Source organism: Heterodontus francisci, chromosome 8 (genome assembly GCF_036365525.1).
Source record: "Heterodontus francisci isolate sHetFra1 chromosome 8, sHetFra1.hap1, whole genome shotgun sequence".
NCBI classification, from domain to species: Eukaryota; Metazoa; Chordata; class Chondrichthyes; order Heterodontiformes; family Heterodontidae; genus Heterodontus; species Heterodontus francisci.
Genome location: NC_090378.1, coordinates 56,012,400 through 56,037,758, shown reverse-complemented (window position 1 = coordinate 56,037,758; position 25,359 = coordinate 56,012,400). Strand labels below are relative to the sequence as shown.

Sequence of the window (25,359 nt, the reverse complement as noted above, 5' to 3'; positions counted from 1 at the left end):
TGCAGTATAAGAAGATGAGAGTAGAAAAGTAGCATGTTCAAACAAGACTAGGAATTAGAAGTAAAAAAATTGCCTGCAGTGCAGTAGACAGATGAAATACGTGCGGGCCAAAAGAAGTTAATGCTGCATTAATTAACTCTTTGAAAAAGGAGCTGGACGAATATTTATTTAAGAATGAAACTGGTTATGAGGAGAATATTTTATGCTTTATGTTACTTGGAACCATGGGAGTATCATCTGTAAAATGCAGTTGGTTAAGGTTAGCTTGTTTTAGTCAAGGCTACAGCGGAAGGGGTTATTTGGCTTCAATGTCCCTGAATCGAGGAGGTGAACATTTAAACAAAGTGCTCTCTACTAATCATTTTCCAGTGAAATCTACTCTTGTGTGAATGTTGGATGTGTACAGAAGAAGACATGACTGTGATGGTCCCATGATTGAATATCCTGCTGTGGAACCACACAAAAAGAAGGCCAATTTGGCGCAGTACTGGCAGAACTGTATTCTAATCGCACTCCTTTTGTGAGAGATTGGGTAGGGGCAAAACTCTTTTTAAAAAGTTTAAAAATCATTGTCATTATCCTGACCAGAGCAATTCTTGTCAGCCGGTTATCTTATTGAGGTTTCAGCTCTTCCGTTGATTGTAATGGAGATTCTACTGGAAACAGAGGAAAAATACCTTACAATGAGAGATTTGCAATCAAGGAGTTGGCAATTATGGGGCCATGCTGTACAGTAATAAACTCTGAAGTAGAGCCAGAGCAGAACAAAGTCAAGGAGCAGCTTGGATCCACAGCCCTTCAGTGCATCATCCCTTAATAACTTCGCATAGGAGCTGTAAATCATTTCAGCTACCCTCATCCATTCTTGGATGATAAATGGGGCTGAAAATCAAAGGAATTTTCTATTGGCTGTGCTCTCAAATCTCCATGTAGCTGTCTATAATGTGTCAGCTCCCAAACCAAGCCCACAGTTCCAGGGGCAAAAATGGTTATTTGCTCTCCATTCAAAGCTCTACAGTTTCCCTCCCTGCGTTTATAGATATTTAGAAAGAGACTGTTTGGATTTCAATGCAAACTGAGATTTTACCCTGCAGTCATAGTGACAAGAGTAAGTTTCCCTTTGATAGAAGTCAGAGCATGATTCTGTTGCTGGCAGGCCACAACCTTCAAATTTAGCCAGACAAAGACAACACATGAACACAAAGAGCCATTTCAAGAGCTCGACAACTTAAATCAAACAAACCTCAAGAATGAGGGGATGAATGTGACAGGTCTTGGCTCCATAGCATTGCCATAGTGATAAGCACACAAGGTAACAACAAAACATCCAACATGGTTAACTCTTATGTCCCTTAAAAGCAATAGGATGTGTTAAAATCTTATATAGCATCTATTCATTCTGACTTTATGAAAATCAATTAGACATGAGTTATACTCCCTTGCTAGCTGAGTTGGTTAGGGTAGTTATCACATGAGCCATAAAAACCAGTTCCCAATCCCAGTCTCTGCTAAGTTAGCTTAAAACCAATGCAGTGGAAGGGGAACTGCAATTGGGACACAATGGCCTTGTACTACTTGAGGAAAATGACCAGTTTATTGTTGATTGCTATTTAGTAATGCCTGATGGAAGTCTACGAGTGAGGCCATTGTATGAGCACAGGATCAAGCTCAGCTATTGAAAAGCCTACCAACACTAAAATATAAAGAATGGTCATTGAACGAAGTGCTATAGGAGACTTGACCTCGTGTGATAATGGGAGGCCACTTCATTTAAACAGTTTTGTGACATTCTTGGTGTGTAATACATGGCATGCTACAAGTCCCACCTGGAACTGAGGACTAGACATTAAGGCACAAGCAGAAAGGTAAGTGCAGTTCCAGCACTGCCATTTTTTTCCCCTCATAAAGCAGGTGGAAATCTAACCCACCATACAGGATTTGGCAATTTCAAGGCCAAATAAAATGGGCAGAAACAACAGGTGACTCTATACTAAGGACTAGGTCACCAAGAAGCAAACCTTTTCTTCCCCAATGGCCTTCACTAAAATGCCTATTCCAAACAGGTGCTTAGCATCTGAAATACCACTCAAGTGCCCCAGCTACATTATGGGGAGGCTTCCTAATCTGAAAAGAAGTCAAGACCATAGTGTGTCAACAGCATGCTGAATGACTGCATAGGGAAACACTGAGTACTTTGGACAAGATGTAGGCCTCAGGGCCCAAATGATGGGGGGCGGGGATGGTGGGGGGGAGGTGATCAAACCCCTGAAGTCAACAATTCAGATTTTTTTTTTTACAGTAATTTGGGTATAAAATTCTATATTGTCAGGAAATTAAAAGGCTAACTTTCTTCAACACTCTAATGCCTGGGTAAGTCAGGCAGAAAATGTGTTCCTCCTGCCATGATCTGAACTTACCTATATTTCTGCCCACAGGTCATTTCAATAGGTTCTGACTTTCTTCAATGCTGGCCTGCTTCTTAGCAGCAGGAAATCCAACTACTGCTGTAGGCCTGAAGAAGTCTAGCCCATCGGCTGTCTGATGACAGCAGGCAGAAAGATTCCAGCAGTGAAGTTCCTCCTGGGTTCTTGGGGATAAAAGGTTCCAGCTCTTTCTGTTCTCCATCTTTGTCCTGTTTGCACCTTCTCAGAGGCTGTTACCAAAACTGAGCTGCACAAAACGCCTAACACCCTGTCCCTCTCAGCACTCCTCCAAATGGGCAATATCCTGGCGTAGAGAGCATAATGAGGCAGGACAAGCTGTTATATCACCTTCACTTTATTTAAATGGGATTTGAAAGTTTGTGCTTTCTCCAAAGGTAACCATCCAGGGAACGCCTAGAAGTCATTGGGAAATGAAAAGGGAATGGAGACCTAATGCTTGAATATTAGACCCAACTAGGCGTGGGAACAGAGGTGGGTGAGCATGGAATTTCACACCGTTGGCCTACGTGCTGGTTCCCCGGCTCCAACCTGTCCCCAGGCCATTTTCCCAGAGGCAGGATAGAGGCACAGCAGGGCTACCCACCCATAAGTGGTGGGTAGCCAATTGAGCTGCTTAAAGGCCTATTAAGGCCTGCTGTTGGAGGCCGACTGGGATTTTCCAGTCTGCCTCCAGTTCCCCGCAGGTGATGGGAGACAGGTTAGCTGCTTGGAAGTGGCCAAAGACCACGGAGCCAGTGCTCCAGGCAGGCTTAGAGGCTCTCTCTGCCTGGCTGGGTTCAGAAGCACCCGCAGGCCACCCTGTGGAGGGTTTCCTCCCCCACAATAGTGGCCTGGCTGCAAAGACCTTTTTTATTTTAGGTTTGAAAAAGTTGGAGAGAAGGCATCTGAATTTTCAAGGCCTCCCCAATGTCAGGAATGGAGGCAGGGGGTCCCAAAAATACCGGTTTCGGACAGCACGTCAATTTCAAGACACTGCTCCCAGAGCTGGCAATAATCACTAGGGTGGGGTGGGGGGGGGGGGGGGGCGGTGGGGGAAGGTGGGAGAGGAATCCCACTGTCCTCCCAAAAAAGGTCAATTTAAGATTTTTAAAAGCTTGTTTCATAGAACATAGAACATTACAGCGCAGTACAGGCCCTCGATGTTGCGCCGACCTGTGAAACCATCTGACCTAAACTATTCCATTTTCATCCATATGTCTATCCAATGACCACTTAAATGCCCTTAAAGTTTCGAGCTTGTAAAGATTTGAAGTGCACATTTTTAAAGGGGCCCATGGATTACCTGTGTCTTCAGCTGAAGGGAGGCGATAAAGAGTAGGGGAGCCAGCCATGGCTGCTCCAGGGCCTCACCCTGGCCCCATAAGAGGGTCAGTGGGGCAAAGGAAGACTCGGTACTTGGTAAGGGGGTGCCCTTGCGCTGCTCAGGTGGAAGGGAGAATGGACACTTGGCTCCTGGGCTTTGAATGGGATAGGCAACCCCCCCCTCCCCCCGGCAGAAGAAAACAGGGCAAGACTGGCAAGGACAATTGGGTGGCCACCTGCCCAGAAGGAAGGCTCCAGCTGACAATGGGGGCACGACTGTTAGATTTTGTGCCCAGTGGCGATGAGGGGCAACACCCTCTGCAGGAAGGGCAGAACTCCAGCATCAGCAGGGCACGGGAGAGGAAAGAAGGGCAGAAGGGCAACAGAGGGCAAACCCTCACCACATGATCTACCGCCGAAAATGGAGCTACTTGAGATGACCAAGAACCAGTACCGCAGGAGACAGAGACTCTCCAGGCAGATGGTCACAGATGTTTGTGCTCTCCTCGCCGGAGACATCATACTTCACAGCTCTGGTCGCCATGTCCTGCTAGTAGCTGTCAAAGTCACTGTGGTGTTGAACTTCTTCGCTTCTGGCTCCTTCCAAGGATCAGCTGCAAACCTTAGTGGCATCTCAAAAGCGGCTGCACACCACTGCATCTCGTTGGTCACTGATGCCCTCTTTGCCAGAGCTGGACAGCATATTCATTTAATGATAGACACGGCCTCGCAGGGACAGAGGGCATTGGGTTTTGCCGCCATCGCTGGATTCTCCCAGGTGCAGGGCATCATCGATTGCACCCATGTGTCCATCACGGCTCCCAGTGACTGGGCAGTGAGATTCATCAACAGGAAGGGCTTCCACTCTCTCAAAACTGGTCTACGGCCACAATTTGAGTTTCGTCCATGCTTTCCTGCCAGCTGCCATGACTCCTTCATCTTCTGCCTGTCCAGGCTGCCTCAGATCTTCACTACAACACCCCAAAGTGCATGGATGGATCCTAGGGGACAAGGGAAATCCCTTGAGGAGATTGCTATTGATCTCTCTACAGGAGCCCCAGGTAGAGGCACAGAGGCAATACAATTATTGTCACCTGCTAAGCAGGCCATCGGGCTTCTGAAGATGCGATTCTGGTGCCTGGATGTTGGTGCACTCCAATACCGTCCTGCAAGGGTTTAGGGTATTGTGGTGGTGGACAATGCGGCCCTGAAAGGAGATAGTTCATTGGGGGAGGAGCAGGTGCAGGAGGTGAGAGAGGAGCAAGAAGAGGGGATGAAGGTGGAGGGAGATGACACTGAACAGAGAGGTTCCCCTGCTGCATGATGAGGTGGCCTCCTCCTGCCACCATCTGAGAGGTGGACCTCTTTCCTCTCCCTCATGGCCTCCAACATTGATGTCTTAAGACAAGCAGACTATGAAGTCGAGCACACCCGATCGATGAAGTGAGGGAAAGCCCTGCCCCTGCTGCCCGGCCTCTGGCACCCCTGTGACATCTTGCTTCCTTTTGGTGCTTTGGAAGGCTTTGGCACATCAGCAGATCTTTCCCTTAGGACAAGCAGCAGCCTCAGTGATAGCTGCTGTGGGAATTTAAATCAGTCCGACACTTCATTTGACTGGCCTCTGTTCCTGCTCCCACTGGCTCTAACTGAACAGGAAAGCTGTCTCCATACCAATTAAGGGTGAAACTCTCAACTTTAATCAGTTTCCCAACAGAGATGGATTTCTGAACTGAAATCAAACCTGGATCCTGTTTCCCACCTCCCCGGCGAAAATTCAGCCTGCCGCCTCCATTTGGGGTGCCTTGCTTACCTGCAATGGCGGCCTGCTGCTTTTTCAGTGTTGGAGGGCCTCTTCCGGCCCTCTGGTCATTTAATTGGCCAATTCAGAGAAAATCACAGGCGAGTGATTGTTTCCCACACAATTTGACCCCATTTGAGCCTGACGGCAGGGTCCTAAAGCCCACAGGAAAATCCTGCCCTGAGTGTCACAACTTTCCAGACCCCTTCTTCCTCTGGTTTGTGTCCAAGAACTGAGGGTCACATGGGAGAAAATCAGGAGAAAATCATCCCCGAGGTTTTCAGACATATTGGTTATATTTTATATATTTTGTGTGGCACCATAACAACCATTTTTTGTTTCTCCTCACTTTTGCAACTCTTCTCTGCGTGCGCCAAAAGAGGCAACACATAACATCAATCCCATGAAAACCATTTTAAAGGTGGAAACTGGAAGATTGGTGACAATAATGTCACTTTGCAAAAGAAAGCTTTTCTTTTCATTCTAGAACAAAACTATTCCTGCAGCATGAATATGGTATTGCTACCAACTGGAGCGAGGGGCCCTGAATGTTGCAGTGGGACAAAAGAAGCTGAAGAAAAAGCTTTCCATATCTTTGTAGTCATAGGAGCCAGAACTCATGGGTACTCACCTAAACTGAAGGACATTTGAGGACCAGCACGCTTATGTTGTAGTGCGGGCCCTGAGGTTAGTTTGCAAGGATTTGCATCTACCAGCAGGTGCGCCTTTTGAGACGAAAGCTCTGATTTGTGGCAACATAGAGAAAGCTTTTACTTTGATGCAAGCACCAATGGAGCGTGTGGCTGCTTCATTGGAACCTGCAGCCCACCCTCACCTAAAGACAGACCTGGGACTTGCTAGTGCCTCTACTTCCTCGGAGCATAGATCATAGCTCTGGTGGCAAACAAACTGTCGTAAATAGCTTCTGCCCCTTTACTCTACCAAGGAATGGCTTGTCCTGGTAATATACTGAAACTGCATTGAAACAGCATGAAATTATTCAATAAACTTACAGTTCAAATGGTTGTCCTGCAGGGGTGTGTTCAACTTCATAGCCTGCTTGTCTTAAGACATCAATCACAGTGTTGTTCCCAAGGAAATGACCTGCAATAAAAGATACAGCTTTGTTTATACCATGCTGCTAGAGTCACCAACATGCCTCATCACACAGTATCGATTTCTAACATTAAAAGTTTTCACAGTTTGCATCGATCAGGGATACATTATTATAAAACATGATCATTATGTCTGGCAGCATTTCAAAATGCTACTGCAGGAATGCTTTGTTCATATTGACTTACGAATGTTGAAAGCAATAAGAGACTATATTTCCACATTCAAAGTTAATCATGTCAATGTGCAGAACTACTTTAATATTAATTGCTGAAAGATTACTGTAATGCCAAGTCATAGGTAGGGCCATAGAAGCTCTTGGCTTAATAGGAACTCATATGATGGAATTTTATGCTCCCCCCGTAGTGGGTTTGGAGGCAGGGAAAGCATAAAATCATGTGGGATGGTGGTGGTGGGGGACCCCGCCATCGCTCCTGCGCCGAAATTTAGTCCGGGGTGGGAGGGCCTGTGAATGGCCTTCCCGCACTGCCGCCGATTGAGGCTCTTAACTGGGTAAATAATCCCCAATTAAGGTCCTCTTCCCGCTGCAGCCGCAATTACCTGTGCAGCAGGCGTCCCTTTCGCCGCACAAGAAGCACGGCACGAGAAACCGTGCAGATTTCTTCCAGGCTTCAGTGGTGGGGGATGGGGAGAATCCCTCGTTCAAAGGCATGTAGTGCCTAATCAAGGGACCCGGCATCTGGAAGTGGGGGGTGGGGGGGGGGCCTGCTGACAGCCACCGCCTGGCCTTGCTGCTAGCCCCCCCTCCCCTGCGACCACCCACGCTACAAGATTCCCCCCCCCCCCCACCCTGACCTACCTTAAGCCTGATTCCAGCATCACTCCTCGATGGCTGGTCACTGCAGCTACAGCAGCAGCCACTGGTGGCGCTGCAGCTGCCGTCCTCTGATCAGCCGGCAGCTCTGCAAGGCCGGGATTTCCAGCGACAGGGTCCTAAATCCTACAGAAAGCCGACCACTATTCAGTTATGTGCCTAATTGGCACTAAATTCAGCGGGCCTTCCATAAAAGAGGTGACAAGGGGATCTCCGCATCGGTTTCCCCTGGCGTTGAGACCCCCGCCTCCAGCATAAAATTCCACCCATACAATTCACATTAGGTGTAGATTCTTTCATACTCAGTACTGTGCCTTAAGTTTGGTGTCATGCAGACCCCCCACCAGCCAAGAATGAGGCATATTAATTTTGTCATATGAACATTGATTTGAAAACTGTTGCTGAAGTGAAGAAAGGACATGTTTAAAACAAAATCACTAGGCCCTTGGCTGGAAAGACATTTGCATATTAATAGACGGTGCTTGTGGAGACAAAGGGGTTACTTCCTTTATCCAATATAACCCACAATGGACTTTGAGCACCAGGCATTGAAGGTGAGAGAGCTGAAATTTCAGGATGACTGCTGGGATTGTCAAATGCACAAACAGACATGGTCAGACCAACTGGTCACATGACTAGCCTGCTTGGTAACCTGGTTTATCTGAATTGTACAAAGAGTTTTTAAACAGAGAGACTGCTGTATGTTCCTGGAAGAAGACCTCTCAGGTCTGGCTCTCCCTCTCTTTCTCATGGAACTCCAAATCCACTGAAGACACATGAACCCCAAGAGAGAAAAGTCTCCAACAGAGAACAAGGTTTGAGAAGAATACTGTACCCCAACGAAAAGCAAGATCTACCTACAGTCAAGGACTCTACAGTGAGCTCGAAGAACTCTAACAAAAACCCTCTCCAGAGATTGCCTCAAACTTTTCCACTTTATTTCTTCTGCTCTGTTCTGTCTCTATCTGCATGTGTGTATCGCGTATGCATGCGAGCGTGGGTGCATTGTGTATCCAAAAGCGTTAACCAAATTAGAGTTTAAGTTTAATAAATTTCAATCTTTCTTCTTTAAACCTAAGAAAACCTGTTTATGCTGGCTCTTTGCCTTAAAATTGGAAAGCAGTGAACAAGGATTCACCAAGTGGGAGCTAAAAACACGGTGTGTTTAAAATTAAACCTTGTTATGGTAAGACCAGGTGAAGGCTGACAGGGAACCCTAGAACCCTTTCTCACCTGGTTGTAACAGAAATTTGGGGACGACAGTCCTGGATTTTACCCACAGACAAACAAGAGAAATTGGAAGTGGGAAGCCAATTTGCTCCCAATTAAAAAAGACCAATATTTCAATGTTTCTGTTTTTAAATTTTTTTTTAAATGTTTGTGCTTGGAGTGCTTTGTGCTTTACAGTCAATTAACACCCTCTCTGCACTAACGCTTTGTCTTTCAGCACACTATTAACATACTGTTTGCCATTGTGCCATGACCTTCTGGTCAGTTATTCTCTGTGACTTTGTCCTATCAACACCTTCTCTTTTGTTATCTCTTGCCCCACCCCCGGCCTTACTTGTTTCAAACCTTTTACATTTCTAATATTTGTCAGTTCTGAAGAAGGGTCACTGACCTGAAACGTTAACTCTGCTTCTCTCTCCACAGATGCTGCCAGACCTGCTGAGTATTTCCAGCATTTCTTGTTTTTATTTGAGATTTCACTACAGGTTTTCTTGTGGTTGTGTGTGCTTGGATACTAACATGTCTACAAGTGAAGCGAGTAGCTCTCCAACTTGGGATAAGTTAAAAGCACTGTCCATGGAGGAGCTGAGAAAGATGGCTGAGCAGTGTGGGAGTACAGTATGTGGCAAGGTTAGGAAGCCTGAACTCCTAAGACTAGTGGCTAACCATTTTTCCCTTGAATCTGAAGAAGCAAAAGCAGGGCAAGAAGCAGACTCTGACAGGGTATTGTTAGCAAAGGTACAATTGGAACAAAGGAAAGTTGAATTAGAAGACAGGAGAACAGGAAGAGAAAGGGAGAGGCAAGACAGGGAGAAAGAAAGAGCCTTCCAGAAGGAACGTAAATAAAATGAAAGGCTGGAGAGGGAGCGAGAAAGAACATTCTGGAAGGAATGCGAAGAGAGAGAGCTGAAGTGGATTGGATTAACTAGGGAGCGACAGAGTAACCCCAATGAAAGCATGCCCAATATGGAGGAGTGTAGCACAGGGTTGGGTACAGAATTGTTGAAACTAGCTCAACTAAACCAAAATTCTATGAGGAAGATCTGGAAGAATTCTTTGTGTCCTTTGAGAAACTGGCAAGGCAGCTAAAATGGCCACCTGAGACCTGGCCTCTTTTACTACAAAGCAAGCTAACTGGAAAAGTCCATGAGGTTTATTTCCTGTTGCCAGATGAGAGCTCATCAAATTATGAACTGACAAAAGTTCTATCCTCGGGGCATGAATCAGTACCCGAAGCCTATCCCCAAAAGTTTAGAGCCATCAAGAAGCAAGCTAATCAAACTTATCTGGAATTTGAAAGAAGTAAGCAGCTGGCTTGTGGCTGAGGCGCTTAAAGTACAGCTGAGCTATGAGAATTTGTTTGAGGAATTTAAACATTCTCTCCCACACTCCATAAAGACCCATGTAGAGGAGCAGCGGGTTGAGAGAGCCTGGCAAGCAGCCATTCTGGCTGATGAATTTGCTTTAATTTATAAGTCAGTTTCCCAGGGGAGAACCTTTCCTAGCCACCCCAAAAAATCCGAAAAGGACAACGGGTGGGAAGGTGATAGGAGCCCAAGCAGTCCTAGGAGAGAAAGAAAAGCAGGAGACACAGTGGGTCCTCCTCTCACCAAAAAGGATGATGCGGTGAGCAGGAGTGAGACCCTGAGACCTGTGTGCTTCCATTGTAATAGGCAGGTCATCTAAAAGCTGACTGCTGGAAACTAAAGGGAAAACCTGTAGGATTAATCAGGGCACAACCGCTCAGCGAAGAAGTAATCCTGGAGGGGAGCACAACAGGGAAAGCTGTAGCTTTAACTGCAGTAAGAGTGCAACCCAGGAAGTTTACTACTGCAAGTGCAGGAAAGGTTAAAAGTATTCCTGAAGGCTATCAGGGTTTTGTGTTTGAAGAGACAGTAACCCCATACCCCTCTATTGGGGCAAGCAAGTCCATAGTAATTCTCAGGGACACGGGTCCACTAGATCACTTTTCCTGGGAAAAGGCCTGAGCTTTCCCCCAGAGAGTGCAATGAACATCAGAATGGTGGTGAATGGTATTCGAGGGCAGTGTATGCCTGTACTTGTACACCGGGTATACCTGGAGTGCGACCTAGTTTCAGGACCAGTGACCGTAGGGATTGTCCCTAGCTTGCCTGTGGACGGGATTGACCTGCTCCTAGGTAATGATCTGGCGGGAGTGAAGGTGGTAGCCCTCCCAGTAGTGAAAGAAAGACCACAGGAGGTCAGAGAGACAGGGCAGTGGCAGGAGACAGACCCTTGCAGTTTCCCTGAATGTGTAATGGATCAGGCCATGATCAAACCAGCTCCCCCAGAGGAGACTCCATTGGCACTGCAGGCAGATGATCATAAGGTCTGTCTGTCTGAGACTTTGGAAAGTTAGAAGACCTAGGTAATCAGTTAAATAAATCTTCCCCAGCTGAGGCTCAGCGAGCCGATCCAGTATTGCAAGAGTTAGCACAGGCTGCCCAGTCTGAAAGTGAAGCAGAGGGAGTCCTTGATTGCTACTATTTGAAGAATGAGGTACTGATGAGGAAATGGTTCTCCTCACAGACCTGAGAGCAAGGAGTGGACAGTAGTTCACCAGTTAGTGGTGCCGCAGAGGTACCGAAGAGAAATATTAAGAAGGGCCCACAAGACTACAGTGGCTGTACATGTTGGTATACGAAAGACCAAAGCCCACATGAGACAGCAGTTTGACTGGTCAAAACTCCACAAAGATGTGGTGGAGTACTGCAGGAATTGTCACATGTGCCAGGTTGAAGGGAAACCCCCATCCGACAGTGAAATCTGCACCCCTAAGTCCTGTACCAGTGTTAGGAAGACCCTCCAGCAGAGGGCTGGTGAACTTTAAGGGACCCCTGCCAAGAACAATAGGGGACAGGCAGGCACACAGCTGGCAAAAGTTTACAAAAGGAAGGGGAAAAAGCGACCAAGAGGGCAGGTTAAAGAAAGTCCGGGAGGAATCCCGGATGAAAACCGCTACTGTCTGGTCAACCAACCCGAAAAATGTGAAACGTTAGACCCCCACATCCTCCTATGTAAATGCGGACACTAGAGGCACCCCACCAGAGTTGCTAACAGCATTTACAGGAACCTGCGGAGACAAAGAAAGACCTCTCGGGGGCAGAGAAACTGTGATGGTGATGCCTCACCTGGTCGAAGTGCCACAGGGGAGTGCAGTAGCGTCTGTAAGTATCTACAGGCAGGAGTGTCCCAGAGGACAAAGGGGAGATTAGCGAATAATCCTCTCCTACAGTCAGGAAAAAAGAGAACCACCCATCCCCTGAAGTCAAAAGCCTTTGCATGATTCAGCAAAGCACTGAAAGAGCGTTCAGGATCGACCTGCCCACTACTGACTCTCCTCAGAAAAAGAAATTCCAACTTAGGGCTAATTAAATCGACCCACCCCCACCCCCCCAACCGCCCTTTGCAGACCTAGGCAGTCATGGAAATGGGTAATTTTCATAAGTTTTAGGATTTATGAATCAATGGGAATAAATGAGAGAGATACATGTTTTTTTTCTGTATCTTATATTTTCTCTCGACCCGTTTGATGAAATGCGCTTTTCTCAAATCGCATTTCATTCCACTGGGTGTGGAGGTGTCATGCAGACCACCCCCACCCCCCCACCCCTACTCCTGCCAAGAATGAGGCACATTAATTTTGACATATGAACATTGATTTGAAAACTGTTGCTGAAGTGAAGAAAGGACCTGTTTAAAAATAATGACCAGGCCACTGGCTGAAAAGACATTTGCATATTAACAGACAGTGCTTGTGGAGACAAAGGGGATACTTCCCTTATCCAATTTAACCCACAATGGACTCTGAGTACCAGACAATGAAGGTGAGAGAGCTCAAATTTCAGGATGACTGCTGAGATGGCCGAATCCACAAACAGACGTGGTCAGACCAGTTGGTCACGTGACTAGCCTGCTTGGCAACCTGGTTTTTCTGAATTGTACAAAGAGTTTTTGAACAGAGAGACTGCTGTATGCTCCTTGATTGAAGAAGACTTCTTGGGCCTGGCTCTCCCTCTCTTTCTCACAGAACTCCAAATCCACTGAAGACACTTGAACCACAAGAGAGAAAAGTCTCTTACAGCGAACAAGGATTAAGAAAAGTGCTGGGCCTCAACAAAAAGCAAGATCTACCTACAATCAAGACTCTACAGTGAGTTCGAAGATGCGAAACAAAAACCCTCTTCAGAGATTGCCTCAAACTTTTCCACTTTATTTCTTCTGCTCTGTTTTGTCTCTATCTGTATGTGTGTACCATGTATGCATGCTAGCGTGCGTCGTGTATCCGTAGGTGTTAACTGAATTAGAGTTTAAGTTTAATAAATTTCAACCTTTCTTCATTAAACCTAAGAAAACCTGCTTGTGCTGGTTTCTTTCCCTTATAATTGGAAAGCAGTGAATAAGGATTCACCAAGGGGGAGCTAAAAACACGGTGTGTTTAAAATTAAACCCTGTTACGGTTAGACCAGGTGAAGGTGAGCGGCAACCCTCGACCCCTTTCTCACCTGGTCGTAACATTGGTTTGAAGCTGTTTTAGTTTTGCAATAACTCTGAACAGGTATGGAATAAATTGGATGGTAAAGCTCTGAAATGAAGTGGAGTAAAACTTCAAGAAGTATGCTCCAATTTGCCCTGGTGTCAGTTCACACCCTAAATTTACACTTTAACTTACAGCATTGGTAGGAAGCAAAGTTCTGATGCTACATTTGCAGTGCAAATGTACCATTAATCAGATCTAAAATTAGCAGTTCAGAAACAGCAGAACTTTAAAATTCCAATTATTGCTCTTATATTGCTGCAATATAACAGAGGTGGGCCTAGAACTTCCTTGAAAAGCGTTACACTGCTGCTGCTGCTGGGAAAAATGTTGCACCAGCTAGTGGTCTCCCGAATTTCCTGGGCCTGCTTATTTGCATTCCTATTGGTGCAAGCATTAATGTAAAGTAGTTTAAGCAGCTGAACTACCTGGAAACATTCGTGTATCCTTTAAAAAGACAGTCCAGCCTGAACTCTTTAACAGCAGACTGGGGACAAACAGGTAAGACAGGAACAGTGTTTGATTCTTTCACTTCACTGGATGTCTTAGGAATATTTTTATTTGTACAGAATTATAATCACTCAAGCACCATCTGTTCCCAGGGGCAGCAGGGTACAGCGACAAGCCAGAGATGAAGAATGCAAACCTCCAAATCTTCCTGGAACAAACTTGCATTAATTTAGCACCTTTCACAACTTCAGGATATCTCAAAATGCTTTACAACCAACAAAGTAATTTTTTGGCGTGTAGTCACTGTTTCAATGTTAGGCAATGTGGCAGCCATTCTGAGCATGGCAAGGTCCCACTAACAGCAATGTGATAATGACATGATAAACTTTTTTAGAGATGTCAGTTGAGGGATAAATATTGGCCAGGACCCCAGGAGAACTCCCCTGCTTGTCTTTGAATAACATCATGGGACTTTTAACATCTGCCTGAATGGGCAAACAAGGCCTTGGTTTAACATCTCATCTGAAAGGTGGCACCTCCGGCAGTGCATCATTCCCTCACTATTGCACAAAACTGCCAGCCTAGATTATGTGCCCAAATGACTGGAGTGCAACTTGAACTAATGACCCCCTGACTCAGAGGTGAGAGTGCTACCAACTGAGCCAAAGCTGACAACTGGAGCCTACTGAAGGTAGGTCAAACAGATTCCTGGGTGTGGGTGCCACTCTAACCATCAATATCACTCCTATCACCTGGAAGTAGGCACTGACTGCTAAGGTCCTCACCCCCAACCAATGCCACAACAAGTTTCACATCCTCAATAGGGCAGGCAAGCTAACACACTGCACACTTCTCCCTTCTCCATTTTCTTCCTTGCCTACCCTAAGCACCAGCTCACTCTTCACCTTCATAAAGCAACATTTTCATAACTAACCCTTCATATTGCTCTCTGGTTAATAGCGGCTCCAACTCAGCACCTTGCCCTATTGCCTACTCAGCTCATCTCACAGCAATTACTTACAACCCAAAAACACTTTCCTTCATTTTAACAGCCTCATGTCCATAAACCTCTTACTTCACCCCTCCCCTACCACTTAGCAAACTCTTCAACAGCTAACCTGGCCTTAATTAACTCTATCCTCTTGCATGACAAATTGGCACGCAATGCCCGGCACAGGCAGGGTATAGGCCAGGGACTTCCCAACCTTAAATACATCAACCCCTTCAAGGAGGAGGCTATGGAGCTCATAGGGAGGCTTTCAGTTCTTGCTGTAGGAGACGGAAAAATCAGCAGCATCTTGTTGGCCTCAAGTTCCTGACTGAACACCTATACTGTCACCCTGGCATGACTTCTAAGTGCCAAGCAACCAAAATCTTCCACCCTCTGCTCTGTCTCCTTAATCACAAGGGGGTAATGCTTATCCATTCTTCTATCCTCCTTGCCTGTAGATCTACTGCAGCAACGGGTGGCACAGGAGGAGGAAGATGATGCTGGTGAATAGGATCATGAGGACTCTGTAACCCAGGAGTCACAGCTGCACGGTACTGCCACCAGGACAGTAGTACATGCCAGGCCTTCAGCCATCCCCCTTGTAGCACTACACCAGTGGAACAGAGTAGTACAACAGCGAACCGGCATGAGATAAGGGATAACTCCATCCATGTACAAGCATGAGCAGCCAACCAGCTCCTGTAAATCTGGCCTTTGGATGCCACCTAAAAGAAACATGACAATAAGTACCCATAAAGAATGCCATACCTGCTCCTGAAAAGCCTTGACTGTGGGTAGGTGGGGTTGTGGTTGTGTGGGGGTCCAAAAATCTGCTGGTGAGAAATATCTGCAAGTGCAGGTATCTGTGTGCAGAGTAGCAAAGCAAAGACTCAGTAGGTGGATAGCAGGTGAGCTGCTGAAACAAGAGGATAATTAAGGGAAGCCCTTTAAAGGCAGAAAAGTTTTTTTTTCCCTACACCATTCCTTCATTTATTTCTTTTATTTAATGCACTGGAAATGGAAAGAAAATTCACCTCATAGATCTCAAAGGTCTAGAGTGCTCAGACCCATTGTAATAACTTCATCTCATGTCAAAATGGATTTAAATGAATTGAGTATCTCAGGCCTTATGACAAAAAACCTTTGAATTAGATATCGTAAGTGATTCAGTAACAGATAAATTCCAAAAGAAACAATCAGCTGAGACCACGGTTTCAAACACTAAGAAAAATCTTGTAGGATTGCTTGTCTGTGTTATATTCTTACTTCTGATTGTTAGACAGTGACCCTTGCTGGAAAGAAAGTGTGTTTGGATGGTGGGTGAGGGCAGGATTGACTTCAACAGTAATGTCCACCATAGTTAAATAGTCTAACAACACACATTGCATAAGCTCCTATGTGGACAATGCCTACTCATGTCAGGTACCATAATGCTGCCACTACCTCTGCACTCATACCTCAGCACCTTCAGGAGAAGAGGAGGAAGAGTTGGAAGGGAAAATAATTGGAGCTGCACAGCAACAACAACAAGTTATATTCATATAGCACCTTTAACATTATAAAGTGTCCCAAGGCACTTCACAAGAATGTAAAGTTTCACACCGAGCCACATAAGGCAATGTAAGAGCAGATGACCAAAAGCTTGGTCAAAAAGGTAGGATTTATGAGCCTCTTAAAGGAGGAAAGTGAGGTAGAGAGGCGGAGAAGTTTAGGGAGAGCTTAGGGCCTAGGCATGGCCACCAGTGGTGCAGCGATTAAAATCAAAGATGCTCAAGAGGCCTGAATTAGAAAAGGACAGAGATCTCAGAGGGTTGTGGGGCTGGAGGAGATTACAGAGATAGGGAGGGGTCAAGGTTATGGAGGGATTTGCAAACAAGAAAGAGAATTTTAAAATAGAGGCAAACATTACAATAGCTTCTATTGGATATCATTATACTTTAAAGTTCAAATAATCAGCTGTTGACATAGGCTTGCCCTATGCAGAATGCAGATTGAGCCTTAGCTCTGGCACAGCAGAAAGGGATGACCATTACAGTCAACTGAATCTATATCTGAAAATGTAGCATTTAGGCCTGTGGCTTAGGTTCAACAGAAGTGAACACATCTGAACCAAGCAGATACCACAGAATGGACGGACTTCAATCAGGTATTCTTTTCCAGTTCAATTTAACAACAATGAAAGGGAAGGGCATTTCTGTCCCATGGAACTAAAATTTACAGTTCTGGATTATCAGTAGTAAAGTGTCCTGAACCTGGGCATTTTATTAGTATAAAAGCAAAATACTGCGGATGCTGGAAATCTGAAATAAAAACAAGAAATGCTGGAAATACTCAGCAGGTCTGGCAGCATCTGTGGAGAGAGAAGCAGAGTTAACGTTTCGGGCCAGTTCCGAAGAAGGGTCACTGACCCAAAACGTTAACTCTGCTTCTCTCCCCGCAGATGCTGCCAGACCTGCTGAGTATTTCCAGCATTTCTCATTTTATTAGTGTGTTTTGACATATTTCAAGAAATGACCTTGGACTGACTAATGGAGGGGCAGTATTTTAAGAAAGAACCCAATTAAAAAAGTACCTTAACAACCCAAACGAAATGTATTGTAATCTATTGCTGAGTACTTTAAGGAATGAAGGGTCTCAAAATACTGACATTTGATTTGTTATTGAGGATCACTCTACTCAATTTCCTATTTTGTGTAATGGAGTCATAAAAACATAATTTAAAATGATTGCCAAAACACAATTTAATAACTTAAACAGCACTGAAACATATCATTACACTGACTGGGCTGGATTTTACCAGCCCTCTGGGGTTGGGCTGGGAGGCCAGGAGGCCCGTAAAATAACAAGGGAAGATGGTGGGGGCGGATGCCTGTCACCTTCCCACCGTCATGCCATTTTACCAGCGGCAGGAACAGTGGAGGATGGCCCTCCCACCCAGAGGCCAATTGAGCTGCAGGCTCTGTTGTGTGGTTGCCTTTAATAGTGATGCCCCTTTAAGATCTTAGTATGCTAATGAACTGAGTACCAGGATGCAGTCACGTGACTACATGCCAGTCTCACTCTGCTGCTGTAACACCAAGAGGCAAGTCCTGTAAATAGATAGCTCTGTACCATATATAGTTGTTAGCTGTAAGTAAACCTGATTGAGATCTTCAAGCAACTGAACTCCACGCATCTCATTTATCTTGCAACAGACAAGATAAAAAGCATCTCATTACAGGCTCGTTGGCAGGGGAGGGTAGGGGGCAGAGGAAGGGAGCCCTCCTATTTGGGCACTCTGTTGCTCATGAGGAGCCCCCTGGCTGAAATGGCCACCCTCCACCTTACAGCACCTCCCACCTTACCAACTGCGCCTGCATACCCACCCCATTTGCCAAGGACTGCCTGACTGGTCCCAACGCCCCTAGATCCCACTTACCTGGTTCGGAAGATGGCTTGCATACATGGTATCCACTCTTCCAGGTGCAGTCCCAGCAGTGGCCACCGCACCTGCTAGCACTGCTTAGACTGCTGAGCTGCCGGCCCTCCGATTAGCCAGCAGCTCCAGGGGGCAGGCGCCAGTCCTTAATAGGGCCGGTCGTCCCAGTGGTGACTAATGAGTTGCCAGATGGCTGAAAAGTGCAGCCGGGACTCCCACAAACAGCCAAGGCGGGTTGCGCCTGGCTTTTGGGCCTGTCGTCAGTGCCACTGCCGTGCAATAAAATTCTGACCTGTTTTATATACCTTCAACCACTTTTCCTTCATCCATCTATGTTATCTAATCTTGAATGTTACATGTTATCTTATCTTCTGCCTCAATCATTAATCCTACAAGAGAATTCCACTGCTTCTGTGAAGATATTTCTTCTGTTTGCTGTTCTAAATCTCTGATGTTTAATCCTGTATTTATGGTCCTGCATTCTAGACTCCTCAACTACTGAAAATTCTAAAATAAAAGCAAAATACTGCAGATGCTGGAAATCTGAACTATAAACAAGAAATGCTGGAAATACTCAGCAAGTCTGGCAGTATCTGTGGAGAGAGAAGCAGAGTTAACGTTTCAGGTCAGTGACCCTTCATCAGAACTGGCAAATATTAGAAATGTAATAGGTTTCAAGCAAATAAAGTGGGGGTGGGGCAAGAGATAACAAAAGAAAAGGTGTTGATGGGACAAGGTCACAGTGAATAACTGACCAGAAGGTCATTCAGCAAAGGCAAACAGTATGTTAATGGTGTGGTGAAAGACAAAGCGTTAGTGCAGAAAGGGTGTTAATTGACAGAAAAATGAACAGCCCTGGCCTAAAGTACAAGCATGAAAAAAAAAACAATAGGTAGGCACAGTAGAAACAAACTAAACAAACTAAAATAAAATAAACAAATAAAAAAGAACGAAAAATAAAAATAAAAATAAAGGGGGGTCCGTCATGCTCTGAAATTATTGAACTCAATGTTCAGTCCGGCAGGCTGTAGTGTGCCTAATCAGTAAATGAGATGCTGTTCCTTGAGCTTGCGTTGATGTTCACTGGAACACTGAAGCGATCCCAGGACAGAGATGTGGGCATGAAAGCAGAGGGTCGGGGGTTGAAATGGCCAGCAACCAGAAGCTCAGGGTCATGCTTTCGGACTGAGCAGAGGTATTGCGCAAAACGGTCATCTAATCTGCATTTGGTCTCCCCAATGTCGAGAAGACCACATTGTGAGCAGCGAATACAGTATACTAAATATATAAGTACGTTCCAGTGAACATCAATGCAAGCTCGAGGAACAGCATCTCATTTACCAATTAGGCACGCTACAGCCTGCCAGACTGAACATTTGAGTTCAATAATTTCAGAGCATGACGGCCCCCCCTTTTTATTTTTCATTATTTTTTATTTTTTCTTCTTTATTTTATTTTATTTTAGTTTGTTTAGTTTATTTCTACCGTGCCTACCCACTTTTTTTCATGTTTGTTCTTTGGGCCAGGACTGTTCATTTTTCTGTCAATTAATACCCTTTCTGCACTAATGCTTTGTCTTTCACCACACCACTTGCCTTAGTTTCATGATCTTCTGGTCAGTTGTTCTCTGTGATTTTGCCCTATCAACACCTTCTCTTTTGTTATCTCTTGCCCCACCCCCGCTTTATTTGCTTAAAACCTATTACATTTCTAATATTTGCCAGTTCTGAGAAGGGTCACTGGCCTGAAATGTTAACTCTGCTTCTCTCTCCACAGATGCTGCCAGACCTGTTGAGTATTTCCAGCATTTATTGTTTTTATTACTGAAAAGTCTACTTCTATCTACCCTATCTCATCCTTTATTATAAAAATATACACCAGATTCACCCCATAATCTGTATTGTTCATTCTTTATATTTGTATTTCTTCATACCACCAGCATCCTAGTGAATCTGCATTATGTCTTCTTGAAATCCTCAATATCCATGTTTTAGTGTGGAACCCAATATTGCACACATACTCTATCCAAAGTTTTATATAGGCTCACCATTGCTTCTTAAGTTTTATATTTCTTTTGATGTAAAACCTAGATTCTGTTTGCTTTTTCACAACCTTACCAACCTCAGGTGCCGCCTTTAATGTTCTGTGAACCTATACCCCCAAATCCCTTTGTTCTTCTACAGCACAATGCCAACTTCCATTTGGAGTATTATTGCTGTTATTTTATTTTAACCCAAATGCATCACTTCACAATTATTGACATTGAAATCCATCTGACATTGTTAACTATTGCCGTACTTTATTAATATCCTTTTCCAGTTTCCTTTAGTCTTCTAAAGAGTTAACGCACTTCCTATTTTGGTATCATCTGAAAATGTTGGTACCAAGCTCTCTAGGTCTATATCTCGATCGTTGATATACAGTGAACAGTAGCCCCAGAACTGAAGCTTGTGTGACACCCTAGGTAGTTTGAGCGCCCTGTTACTTGTTATTTCAGTTCTGCCACTCTCATCTCTGTCTTTGGCTGCTGCATTGTTCCAGTGAAACTCAGTGTAACATCAAGGAATAGCACCGCATCTTTCCTATGCATATTTTGCATCCCGCTGGCCATAACATTGACAATAACAACTTTTTTCTGTCTGGCAGGCAGTGCTGTCAATGCAGGATGGTGTGTTGGTGTTTTTGGTGATGGCGAAGGGAGTGGATTGATATTTGGGCTGGGTATCCTCCAGTAGGAACATGAGTAGTGTGATGGTATTCGTCCTTGGTGTTAACCTGCTTCATTTTATCTTCTTCCATCAGACTCTCAGGCCACTGGAGTCTGCTGTGCCTTGTCGGTTTCTCATGCTTCCTTTTTACCTCGGTCCCTTTAGCTATTCATACACTCTCTGTGTCTTGTATTATGTCAGTTTGCGCTATTCTGGCCTCTGCATCACGCATATCTGATAGTTGTTGATCATGGTCTCGATATCCTTAGATATTTAACTTCATGTATTTGCAAAGTCAGCAGTCCCATAAAAAAGTAGTACAAAAATAACTAGTCTTACAGCATTTGCCATCATATGTTTTTAAGTTTTATATATGCAAACCTCTGCCGGTACCATACCAAAGATTATGTCCTCACTGTGCACTTGGTTATATCCAAATGGCTTTGGTGTAATCGATCTAAGATATTGGATCTCATTGAAGTAGGAATAACGATTCTATCGTAGTAAACTAGTAAGTCATCAATTATGGTAAAGTATTTCCTATACTCATGGAACGTCTTCATTGTTCTCCCTCCTGCTCTTTGTTGTGGTCACGCATGTGTACAATATTGTCTAATGCGAATGCACTCTTCGTCATTCTTCTGTGCTTGTCATATTTCTCGCAACTTCTGTGTGTTTGCTGGCCAACTTTGTGCTGTGTGTTGTGAGTATGACTCTATGTCATATGCCAACTTCACGTCTTCCTGTGTTGCATGATCTACCGTTGCCCTTGATAACACATTGGCTGATGTTTGAAAGGAACTGTTTACCTTTGTTTGCTTGACTTCTGTTACCTTTTCAATCAACTGCAGTTCCAAACATGCATTCCTGCTCAGTAAAGAAAATTCTTGATTGTGTAAGATGTAAAAGGTCTCTCTTCCAGTTGTCTTCCTTTATGCTGAAGAGTTGCTTGGACTTCCCCGATACTCACAGTTGTGCCCTGCCTGGACCATGCAACTGTATATTTGTCGGTTGCAAGTAAAGTCTCTTCACCCATGACTCTTGGTCAGACAATACCATGACACTAGCCCCTGTGTCAAGCTTCAAAATTTGTGGTGTCCATTCACATAGGTGTCTGCTGTCCAGAAACCTTAGTCTGGGTTACTAATTTCTCCCAAGAAATCTACTGGCTCTTTCACTTGTGGATATTGCAGTACATGATTCACTGCTCTTTCGTGAAGGTCTTCTGCTTTGTAACTTTAAGCAAAGAAATTTTGCTGTGGCACATCTTCCCATAGTGTCCAGCTTTTCCACATTTAAAACACTCAACTTTGCTTGCTGGGCACTGCTCTCATCTGTAGGTCTTCTTGGCTCCACAACATTGGCAAGGTATTCCTATGTCATGCGTCTTCTCACCTGTATGTTTTTCTGTTCCTAGGTGTATGGGCATTGGACTCCTTCTCATCCACAGCTTGTCTTCAGTCTGTAGGATGTCCCTATTCTGTTTGCGAACTTTAGCCTGTCTTACAATCTGAATGGCCTTTTCCAGTGTAAGGTCTTCCTTGGATTGCAACAGGTCTGACAAGGATTCATCCACTTTGCCAATGACTATCCTGTCTCTGATTAGTTCTGCCTTTAATTTGCTGTATTTGTAACCTTCTGGCAATCTATACAGGTCATTAACAAGCGAGTCTACAGATACGCCAATCAGCTGCAGCTGCTTATTAAATTTGGCTCTTTCCCAGATTTTATTGGTACGGAGATTAAAATATTTATCAAAGGCTTGGAGTACCTCTTCAAATTTATCGATAGCCTCGTTGATCCCTTATTGGACAACTATGTCATCCACAATCGCACCTACTGAATATAGGAGGATGTTTTCTTGTTCCACTTCAGATTTTGTATGGAGTTGCAAAGCGATTCTAAACCTTAGGAACCTTTTTCTCCATGATAGTCAATTTTGAATCCATATTGCTTTCTTAATAGAGTTTTTAGGGTGTTCCCCTTTCTTTAAGGAATTCTGCTTGTTTTTTTCAGGTTTGATTACATTAATGAATGTGTCCCAGCTGTTTTTGAGAGTTCCCCACTGTTTTACTAGGCTTTTTTTTAGGGTTTTCCCCTTTGTTTGACAAATTCACTTTGTTTTTTACTGGCATGCTTGCCTGAATGGAGGTGTCCCTGCTGTTTTGGGGGGCTTTCCCGTGCTTTTCAGGAGTTCCCGCGTTTTTTGGAGGTTTCACGCTCTTCGCCCTCGCATTCAACCCGAGCAAAGGATTAAGTTTTTCCCTTTTTTTTTTCCTGAACACGATTCCTTAAGAAAATTACTACAAGCTTTTCAAAAGCTTTTTACACAGCCCCGACCGTCAGTATCGTAACTCATCCGATCACTGGATTTTACTTGCAGGCCACCACGCTTCTGTTCTGTGATGCAGCCTTTATTTCTGTGCTCTGACTTACCACAGCTGCAGAGCTCTTCAGCTGTAGAGCATGGCTACATGTGTCGGGTTTGGGTCGAGTCAGGTCACTCTTCCGGATCTGGCATTCGGGCTTGGGTTGGGTTGGCCGGGTCGGACACAGTGACAGCCAGGACCTCAAGGCGGGAAACATTCCGCACTAGTCTGCAGTGAGTGATTCCATCCAAGTTACAGCACAACCTCTTCAATAAAGTTGATTATATTCCGGTGGTCAGGTTGGGTCAGGTCGGGTTGGGTCGGGCGCTGGAAAAAATGAAAGGACTCGGACCAGGTCGGGCTCGGGTCGGATGTGGTTCTGTCAGGCTCGGGTCGGGTTTCATTTACAGACCCGAGCAGGCCTTTACTTCACAGCCTCTTCTGCAGGTAAGTAGTTTTCGTACTGTACTGGGCCAGTATTTATATTTAAATTTCTCTGCTGTCCACCTGGTGTTTCTTCCAAAGGTAAGATCTTCCAAATTCTCCTGGTCTCTTTCACTGTCGTCACCATATTGGGTTTAGTTGTATTTGTATTAGTAGCATTGTAAGGCGCTCTAGAGAAAGTCTGACACTCGGTAAAGGTTAACTAACAACTCTTTATTATTTACAGTTACTATATATACTCTCTGCAAGCCACCTAAGCTAGCATCCTTCATGCTGCTATACCTTCTCAAGTCTCTCTCATGTGACTGTTACATCATCGCTCATACAGTTGGAGGGGTCTCTCTCACTGTCTTCGGTATTAACCCTTTACATCCTTATACTACAGTTATTGCCACCTCTGTTCTGCATTATTACAGCAGACTTCCAGTAAATACATATCGCTGTAGTGGGCCTGCAAGCCCCACTTAAATGTCACCAGCAGAATATCATTTTAAATATAGAATCTTGAGATAAGATTTGGACTTCTCAATTTGTTTTTAATTGATATTTCCACTTTAAAAAAAGTAAGTGATGCTCTTCTTAAACAAATGTTCCCTGTGCACAAGAGAATCTGTGCCAAAATAGGTACCTGATCATTTTACAAACTTTCATGTTACTATGACTTCAACAACCTGATAGTACAATCACCAGAACCTTTCTGGTAAGGTCAATTTGCTCCCATGGTAAATGCCTATTTCTTACACCCATGATAACCCACTAGCAATGGTGAAGTAAAAGGCATAGGTGCAACTAATTGTGGTTGCATTCACACTTACTGCAGTGGTGACACAGGAGCAATCATGAGCAGGAGCCCTGGCTAATTTTTCAATCCCCAGCCTCAAGTGCTGCTCTACTGAGATCAGTTAGCACAGGCAAGGAATGAATTCTGTGACACTAGTTTGTATGCTTTGTGCTACATTAGGAGCTGCCTTTACTCACAAGTCCATGGAGATGTTTGTGGTAAAATCTGAGTGTCCTTTTCCTGTAGAATCCTGCTATAGTTATTTTTTTGAGAAGAGACTGCTGGTGGCTGGCTAGTTTAATAAAGTTATGAAGATATGAAAAAAGCATGTAAAACAGTTGGGTAAGGGATGCTTCAATTTTTTTAAAGAGAAGATGATCAATCCTCACTGTAACAGCATCAAAAATTAAGTTCTAGATCTTATATTGGGACTGTGAACAAAACTAATTAATTAGAAACAATGGAGGAGAATGAAAGCTTTCTGTACCTTTCAGCAATGAACTCTTATTAGCTCTTTCAGTTAGATTAAGGTGCTGCTTAGACCAAATTTGTTAAACTGTCATCTCAGATAATAGCCTGATCCAAGATCCCTGGGTTTAAGTATATGTTAAAATGATCAATAGAGTGAAGGCAAAAAATTGTTTCAGTTCGCTGACCCAAACTAACTCAGAGAAAGATGTCCACATCTGGTCAGGCTTGATCTTAATGTGTGTTTAGAGAAACTTTGATTTTGCACCCTGCCCCCCCACTCCAGCCAAGCTCTGTCTTTGTTCCCAATTTAGATTAATCCAGGAACAAATCCAAAACTTATTATATTAATTTATTGTGACGGCTGGTGAAAGCTGTGGCTTAGGAAAGGTCAGTACGACTCCCTGCCTGGGTTTGTCTATACATTTCTGATAAATGAGCACAGAACAA

The 25,359-nt window shown here is 44.5% G+C and overlaps 1 protein-coding gene across 1 annotated transcript in view; it reads right to left on the bottom strand.

The window, feature by feature from the left end:
* trabd2b (TraB domain containing 2B) overlaps window positions 1-25,359 on the bottom strand; it is a 509,080-nt gene that overhangs the window by 82,215 nt on the left and 401,506 nt on the right. Inside the window, exon 5 of the mRNA XM_068037170.1 lies at window positions 6,558-6,648. Coding sequence (XP_067893271.1) covers window positions 6,558-6,648 — 91 coding nt within the window. The remainder of the gene's footprint in view (window positions 1-6,557; window positions 6,649-25,359) is intronic.